At 48.8% G+C, this 8,810-nt stretch overlaps 1 protein-coding gene across 1 annotated transcript in view; it reads left to right on the top strand.

The window, feature by feature from the left end:
* The window catches only part of IGF2R (insulin like growth factor 2 receptor), a 110,016-nt gene that overhangs the window by 20,586 nt on the left and 80,620 nt on the right, over positions 1-8,810 (top strand). Inside the window, exon 2 of the mRNA XM_082405765.1 lies at positions 8-147. Within this exon, the coding sequence (XP_082261891.1) occupies positions 8-147 (140 nt within the window). The remainder of the gene's footprint in view (positions 1-7; positions 148-8,810) is intronic.

The following is an 8,810-nucleotide window of genomic DNA, read 5'->3' as shown; positions in this document are numbered from 1 at the left end:
TTTCTAGTTATACATGGGAAGCTGTTGATACCAAAAATAACATGCTTTATAAAATCAACATCTGTGGAAATGTGAATATTGCCCAGTGTGGAGTATCAAGTGCTGTTTGTATGCACGACTTGAAGACAAACAGCTTTCATTCTGTGGGTAAGTAAAACTACCCTTAAATTACTGGATGTGCAGGATCCCAATTTTGCAAAAATGACTCTATGTATATACAGCTGTCTATACAATTATATATGCTTATGATACATAATATACATTTTATGTTTTATAGGAGTTAAAAGTGGTAACAATTTAAACTTCCAATTTGAGACCAGATTAGGTTACTCCCATCCAGCGGATACTATGCAATCATTATGAAGAATTATGCACGTTTGTGTTTATTGATATAGAAGGATGTTTTCTACATGGATCTGCCTTCTCATGTTTTTCTTAAACCCTGTCTTTACTTTTCTCCCTCTTTCACCTCATTTCCTCTAGTACCTAGCTCCCTTCCCCTTTATATCTTTCTGCCTTCTTCCGTGGTGGTTTGAGTCTCAGGCAGTCTGTATTCACATGGGGTCAAAGATGGTCACTGGTTTTGGGCTTACATTAAAAATTAAATAGTCCTAAGGACCGCCCATCCCAGAGGAAAAAGCACAAACCTTTCTTTCCTAGGTAGGGCTCATTTCATTTCCCCAAAAGCCCTCTTTTTTTTTTTGTCAGTATCCCTTTCCTTTGGCAGGGTAATCCAAGTGGTTGACAGCCCTACCAAGTTACATGGAGTGGGTAAGGGGCAGATGCCCAGAGACGTAGGGCAGACATAAAAGCAGCCAGTGTCATCCTTGGATGTGATGTCATGGATGTTGGTGGGTGGTGACCTTTTGACCAAGGCATTTTCAATGGTGAGGTCTGATGGTGAGGGTCAGTCATGAAGTGGAGACAGCGTGTGACCGGGGACAGTGTAGCAGTGAGAAGAGGGAACTCAGTAGGTTTTAGGAGTTGGGAGGGGCAGCTTACTTTGGTAGCTCCATCTCTCATCTTGAATGGAAATTCCTAAGCACAGTTAAAAAGGGCTTTTTTTTTCTTTAAAAAAAAAAAAGGCTTTTTAGAAAGTAATGGTTTAGAGTAAGAAGAGTGAGGTCTGGGAGGTCTCCTGGTCAGGTGCAGGGTGTGTTTGGTTTCCCTCTCTTCCAACATGGAGACGGTCTAGATTGAAAACACTGGTAAGAGGGATTTGAGGCCCTGGGTAGAGATCTGAGAAAGCACCAGGTTGTTCTGAACTCTTGGACCAAATTTATTACTTTGTGATATACTTAAAAAACTTGGAAATGAGATCACCAGTTTCCTGGTTGGGATCTTTTGACCATTCAGAGAGAGAGGCCACAAGTGGGCCTGTTGGCCAGTGTTACTTAGGTTTTCAGAAAGAGGAAAAGTAGTTTTCCTCTTGACTTTATTATAATACTTGGCTATAGTATTTTTGGCTAATGAAAGTGTGTCTTCTAGTTTGTGGTAGTACAGTATAGTGTAATGTAACATAGGTGGATACCAGATGCACACAAGTCACTAGGAGGGTGATTTGTGAGGTTGGCACAAAATTTGAGAATGACCAAGTCAGGTCAGCTTTGAAAGCCGGGCAGGAAAGTTGATATTTTCTGGGGTAGGTAGTGGATCTGTTATAGGTTCTTTGTGATGGTAATGGGGGAGGTAATCTGATAGAAAGTGTTTTTAGAAAGCTGGGCCTGATGGACTAGGAAAGGTTGGTTAAAAGGGAGAGTTAAAAAGATGATTTGTTACTAGTTGATGATGATATAAACCAGCTGTTTCTAATCTCATTTTACCCCCAGACACACATGACATACTTTTCCTAGGGCCTCAAACTCCCTGAGGGAGAGAATGGTATGCTAGATGATGTGTACTTTCAGCACTAGTGGTTATTACCCTGTCCTTCAACTCAGGAGAGTACACTACTATGAGCGAATGAGAGTGACATTAACATTATCACAGATAATCTTGAATCTGATCTAATTTTGCTAATTTGTGTTGTACGGTAGAAATAACTAAATTTGTTATTGTAAATTTAGTTTTATAACTAAATAATAACTAAATTTGGTGTGCACTTACATGCCAGGTGTTACGTTTTGAAGTAGACTATCTTATTTAATTCATTCAACAACTTTTGCAGTAGATGATCTCATTTCCCTCATTTTATAAATGAAGAAACTGAAGCATTAAACGGATAAGCAGCTTGCCAGAGGTTGCATGGTTATGGATTTGAGTGCTGGCAGGCCAGCTGCAGAGCCTGTGGATTTATTCAGGGTTCTTGTTCTGCTCGTCACAGGGTCACACCAGACAGTTGTAGAGCTAATATGGGAACTATGGTGGGTAACCTGAACTCCTGGCTCTTAGAGGACAGCTGGGAACTAACATGAACTTCCTAGAAAGGAAAAAAAATGTGAATTTTGAAAATAGCCACAAAAACTGGAGCAGATCAGAGGAACAGAAGAGTTAGTATAACAATAGATCCAAATACGTACGAGAACTTAACGTATAACCTAAAATTTGTATGTAATTAAGCTGTTTATCTGTTAGGAAACAACGTTAGACCTCTCCTTCATATTGTGTAACAAATTATGGATTAGTTAAAATTAAAAGTAAAAAGACAGTAGAACATTGGGAAAAACCTAGTAACATAGAAACTTAATCTGGAGGAGGTAGGAATTTCTCTTAATAAATGGTAAGAAAAACAACCCAGTAGAAAAATGGCAAAGTCTAAGAAAAGGCAATTCACAAAAGAAGAAATCCAGATGGTCAGTTCAGCTTCATTAGTAAGCCAGGCATAAATGCAAATCAAAGCAATAATGAAATCTAGTTTTCCTTCAGTCACGTTGGCAGAAGTTTAAATGGTTGAATCATGGACTACTGGCAAGGATCCTAGAGGCGGGCACGTTCATACATTGCTATAGGAAGATGGTTGTCTGTAACCCTTCTGGGAAGATCATTGTTGATGTGAGTTTTATAGTGCCCGCAAGGGCAGTTTTTGTACTTAGAAACAAATATTGAGACCTCAACTTTGGTTTAAATAATATTACATTATTTTTGATAAAAAATCCTGTGTTAATTCTTCCTTAGGCCAAGGATATTATACTGTTACGTATATAAATCTAACAAGAGTTTAGCAGTCGTTTGTATGGGGTCTGTGAACAACCATTTGGTTCCATTTACAACCGAGTTGAATCATCTTCACATTTTAAAGTGATTTATGCATTTTATATATTTGATTTCTCTTTAAAGTACTTCAGATGTCTGATCTGACAGTAAAAACTTAAGGACTAATAATAATTCTTAAAAATTTAATAGTTTAAATGTAGAAATATGATAAACCTGAAGTTCTCTTAGTTGTTCAAATACTGTCACAATTCTAAATCAATTGCTTAGTTATAACCTTTGAATTAGTTATAAAATTAGACATTGCAAGTATGTAAAAATACTGAATATGTTCACATTCCTCCTAAAATCCTAAATATTAATACCATGGTTTTCATTTAATTAATCTTTTTGGGGGTTAAAAACTAGGTGTCCACTTCATGAAGGCTGTTACCAGCCCATTTAACCGAGGTAGCAGACCCACTAAGGAAGGATGTTACGTGAGGTTACTCACCACCAAAACCTGGGATTCTGACTGGCTTTTTATAGGTGACCTGGGTGTAGGATAGAGTGAATTCAATTGTAGTTGCTGGTCATGTGACTTCATTTACTCTAAGGAGCCTGACCCTTGACTTCAGGTGATACTTACTGTCTGATTCTTTTGCGCACTCACAGAAATCTACAACAGCTATCCAGGTTGATCACTAGATTGAATTTTGTGTCTCTATTAACATGTGAAAATACCTTTTCCTCTTGTATCTTTCATTTTCTAAAATTATATAATTCTATTGGATATTTAAGATGATATCTGGTTGATTTTTAGGTATAACTCATGTTTTCATCTCACGTATAGTCTCTCCTGGTCGTCTGGCATTGTCTGTCAAATTTAAAAACTTAGATTCCTGTAATGTACTTTTGTAATCTTACCAACAATGGAGGAATTAATACTGTACATAGGTTTTTGTACAAAAAAATTACTTGTAGCATTGGTAATTGTGGCAAATATGCTGAAACAGCCTAACTATGGGGATAGTTCAATAAATTGTAGTATATTTTATTGATTTACTTGGTAAAATCACACCATGACAGATATGTGTACATATAAATATTTTTAAAACAGCCAACACTTAATATTCATTTATTTATTTGTAACAAATATTTGAATCAGTCACCAAAACAGACAAAAATCCCTTTTCTCATGGAGCTTACATTCATTCTAGTGGAGTGGGAGACAGACAAGAACAAACAATGGCTCAGTGGTATATCAGACTGTGATGAATGCTGTAAAAAAGAAACGGAAGGAGTGTCAGGATTGCTGGGGGTCTCAGGAGTGTGTGTTCAGGAATATTCAGTGGGGTAAGTGTCGCTGAGAAAGCGACATTTGAGCAAAGACTTGAAGCCGAAAAGCAGTGGGTCACGTGGCTCTGGGGCAACAGCCAGTGCAGGGGACAAGGGGAGGGGAGTGTCTGGTAGAAGCGAGAGTAGAAATCTCTCTCAGAGTGTTCATATAAAGAGGAGCGGAAAAGTGAGGCAGTAGCTGTCGCGGAAAGTTGGACAGAGGGGACTCTTAATTTGGTGAAATAACACGTGAACAGCACACGTCGAAAGACACGATACAATAGAGAAGGGGGAGTGGACAGCGAGGGAGGCCTTCCTTGCTGGAGCACGTCGGAGACTAGCACGGAGAGGGCTGGCGGCCTGGCTGGCAGGCTCTGAGCGAGGTGCTGAGGAGGCCCGGCGGCCGCGAGCTGGGCCCCGAGGCAGCAGGTGGAGACTCGATTGCCAGGCCCGGCAGCCTCAGCGAGGCCGGGTTGCGAGCTCGGCTGGGCTCGGCCGCGGACGGCGGGGGTGGCAGGCGAGGCCTGGCAGGCCCGGAGCGCGGCCTGGTCGGGCGGGCACTGGGGAGCGCGGCCTGGCGCGCAGGGTCTGCAGGACCCGGCGCGGCCTGGCTGGCAGCGCGTGGCCGGGGCTGGCGGGCGCGGGCGAGCGCGGCCGGGCGGGCCTGGCGCGCAGGGTCGGGAGGACCCGGCGCGGCCTGGGCTGCGGAGCGTGGCCGGGTCTGGCGGGTGCGGGCGAGCGTGGCCTGGCGGGCGCCCTGGCGCGCAGGGTCGGGAGGACCTCCCGGGGCCTGGCCGGTAGCGCGTGGCCGGGTCTGGCGGGTCCGGGTGAGCGCGGCCTGGTCTGGCGGGCCCGGGCGAGCGCGGCCTGGAGGGCCCGGCCTGGAGAGCGCTGTCTGGAGGGCCCAGCGCGTGGTCTGGCGGACCCGGCGCGGTCTGGCGGCCCCGGCCTGGAGACCGCGGTCGGGCGGACCCGCCACGGCCTGGCGGGCTCGGCAAGTGCGGTTTGGTCTGGCGGGCCCAGGCGAGCGCGGCCTGGTCTGGGGGGCCCGGCCTGGAGGCCGCGGTCGGGCGGGTCTGGCGGGCCCGGGGTGCGTGGCCTGGTCTGGAGGACCCGGCCTGGAGAGCGCGGCCTGGAGGACCCGGCGCGGTCTAGTCTGGTGGGGCCTCGCCAGTGTGGTCTGGTCTGGTGGGCCCGGGCGAGCTCGGCCTGGTCTGGCGGACCCGGCCTGGAGAGCGCGGTCTGGATGACCCGGCGCGGCCTGGCGGGCCCTGGTGAGCGTGGCCTGGCGGGCCCGGGGCGCAGGGTCTGAAGGACCCGGCGCGGCCTGGCCTGGAGAGCTCGGCCTGGTCTGGCGGACCCGGCCTGGAGAGCGCCGTCTGGTGGGCCCGGCGCGCGTGGCCTGGTTTGGAGGACCCGGCCTGGAGACCGTGGTCTGGAGGACCTGGCGCGCACGGCCTGGCGCGGTCCGGAGGACCCGGCGCGATCTGGCGGGCCCGGCGAGCTCGGGCTGGTCTGGCGGGCCCAGCGAGCGCGGCCTGGTCTGGCGGACCCGGCCTGGAGAGCGTGGTGTGGAGGACCTGGCGCGCGCGGTCTGGTGGGCCTGGCGCGGTCCGGCGGGCCCAGCGCGCGGTCTGGAGGACCCAGCGCGCGGTCTGGCGGGCCCAGCGCGCGGTCTGGAGGACCCAGCGCGGTCTGGCGGACCGGGCCTGGAGAGCGCGGTCTGGAGGACCCGGCGCGGCCTGGGCGAGCGCGGCCTGGTCTGGCGGGCCCGGCCTGGAGACCGCGGTCTGACGGGCCTGGGGCGCGCAGCCTGGTCTGGAGGACCCGGCCTGGAGAGCGCGGCCTGGAGGACCCGGCGCGGTCTGGTCTGGTGGGGCCCCGCCAGTGCGGTCTGGTCTGGCGGACCCGGCCTGGAGAGCGTGGTCTGGCGGGCCCGGCGCGCGGTCTGGAGGACCCGGCGCGGTCTGGCGGGCCCGGCGAGCGCGGCCCAGCCCATTTGGCGCCGTCCTCGGGAGCTGGCCGTGGGCCTGGCGTGCTGGCCGCCGCCCCGCAGTCCTCGCCCGGCTCTCGTCCGGGGAGGACGGCCAGGCTGGCCGGTTGCCGCGGTTGTCTGCCGCGGTTCACTGCCGCGGTGCACTGCGGCCTCTCTCCGAGTGCCGGGGTCGGCAGTCGGTCCTGGCCGCCAGGTGGAGCGGGCAGAGGAAGAAGGCAAGGTGGACAGGCGGGCGCGATGCCGATGGGGCCTGTCGCTGAGGGATGCCGGTGCCCCGCGCCGCGGTGGCAGAGGTCGGCCGGATCCCTCCCGGCCTGAGGCCAGGGCCCTCCTCGATTTTCTTTTCAGGGCGAACCCAGCAGTTATGAGGAGCCCCCAGGAGCTCTGGGCACAGGGCCGGATGGGGCCGCCGTGTGGGGGGACAGGAGGCGTGGGGGGAGGGTCTTTAAGGTGGGGGACCCGCAGCCTGGGAGCGCCCCCTCCTGGCCGCTGCGCGCGCCGCTTCCCACCGGCCTAGCCCGCCCTCCGTGTCTCCCGGAGCGCAGCGCTGCAGGGCGCGTCGAAGCCCCGCCCTCTCTCCTCGCTCCCAGACTCGCCCACTGTGGGCGGGGCTACGGGCGCTGTCCTCGGTCCCGGAGCCGCCTCAGGTCTTCTGCGCCTATGTGGTCGAAAAAAGATTTTCAAACAGAACCCTGGAGTTTCTGGCAGAGAAGGACAATTGTGGCAGGCAGAATCACGTAGGCAGGCAGGAGAAAGAACCGCTGTACTGTTGTTGGTACGGTGCTGTGGGTCTGAAAGCCATTATCCGCTCTCCATTGGCGTCTTAATTTTTAGCTTTTCTACTCTCTCTCTTTTAAAGATCTCTGGTGTATTTATCAAATTGGACCAGTTGTAATCCTGAGGTCGTGACACGCACTCATCATCAGTCTGTGAAGTAACCTTCTGTTTTTTAATTAGTTGTTTTGGATAATGCAACGAACCCCTTCTCTAACAAAATCCAGGACCTTGACAGTAACCATTGTCTGTGTGGTCTTCCATCCAACTGTCTCTCTTCACTGGAGGGGATCATTCGCTCACATCCTGTATTTGAACATTTTCTTTCTTCTTTCCTCTCTTTCCCAGAGTCTGTCTGTCTTTCTTTCTCAAATGTCTGGCTGTATGTGGTGTTTTTAACTTAATAGAAAGTATGTATCACGCTGTGTGTAATTTTTTGGGATTTAAGTGGTAACAATATTATATTGTTGAAAAACAACTATATTATCTTTCACTGTGATTTATTCCTCTGATTCCTACGTAATACTGTAGATCTACCAAAGTTAATTTTTCTACTCTTCTCTTGATGGGCATTTGAGTTGTTTCCAGGCTTTTAAGAAATTAATTAATTAGGTTGTGCTGGGTCTTAGTCACGACATGCGGGATCCAGTTCCCTGACCAGGGATCGAACCTGGGCCTCCTGCGTTGGGAGTGCAGGATCTTAACCACTGGACCACCAGGGGAGTCCCTGTTTCCAGGCTTTTGCTAGTGTGAAGAACACGAGATGGTTTTTCACATGTTTCTTGTCATGTATATGTCTATGGCTTTCGCTTATGTATTTACCTAAGAGTTGAATAGCTAGGCCTTAGGGTACATGAATGTTCAATGATAGGACACAATGCCATGCCCACTTACGTAGTGGTTGTACCAGTTCACACTTCCACCAGCAACACAGGAGAGCTCTGGACCTTCTCTCCTCCCACATTTGGTATTTAATTTTTGTCGATAGAATGGCTGGAATTGGTAAGCCGCATGGTCTTCATCACCAGTGATGTTGAACATCTCTTTATTTATGAAGGTGTTTTTCTCTTGTCTGATCATGTCTTGTCCATTTTATATTATCTATTGTATGTGATCAATTCTTTCCCTCTAGAAGCTTTAGAATTTTATCTTTGCCTTTGATATTAAAATCACCATACTGTGACTAGGTGTGGGTTTTCCCTTCCGTCTCCTCTCAGCGTGTTCTCTCTGTCAGACGTCGTTTGTTTTATTTCCTAGAATTATAAAAAAACTTTTTTTGTTTTTGTTTGTGAGTATATATCTTCTTGATGCTAGTTCTTTGCCAGCTCTTCGTATCTCCTAGTTTATTACTTGTTCTGTTTTCTTTAAGCTATTTTTTCATGAATATAAACTTTTAAACTTAATAAGCCACATTTTTTTTTGTAGGTAATGCTTTTGAGTCTTCAGTATTTTTCTACATTAAGATCTAAAAGATAACTAGCTTTTACTGAGTTAAAATTTGGTTTCTGATGTTTACATCTTTTAATCCATTTAGAGCTGATTTTTGTATACAGTGGTAGGTAGGGATTCAGTT

The sequence above is a fragment of the Balaenoptera borealis genome (assembly GCF_965194805.1).
Source record: "Balaenoptera borealis genome assembly, chromosome: 9".
Classification (NCBI taxonomy): Eukaryota; Metazoa; Chordata; class Mammalia; order Artiodactyla; family Balaenopteridae; genus Balaenoptera; species Balaenoptera borealis.
The sequence above is the reverse complement of the archived record's forward strand: the minus strand, read 5'-3'. Positions and strand labels throughout refer to the sequence as shown.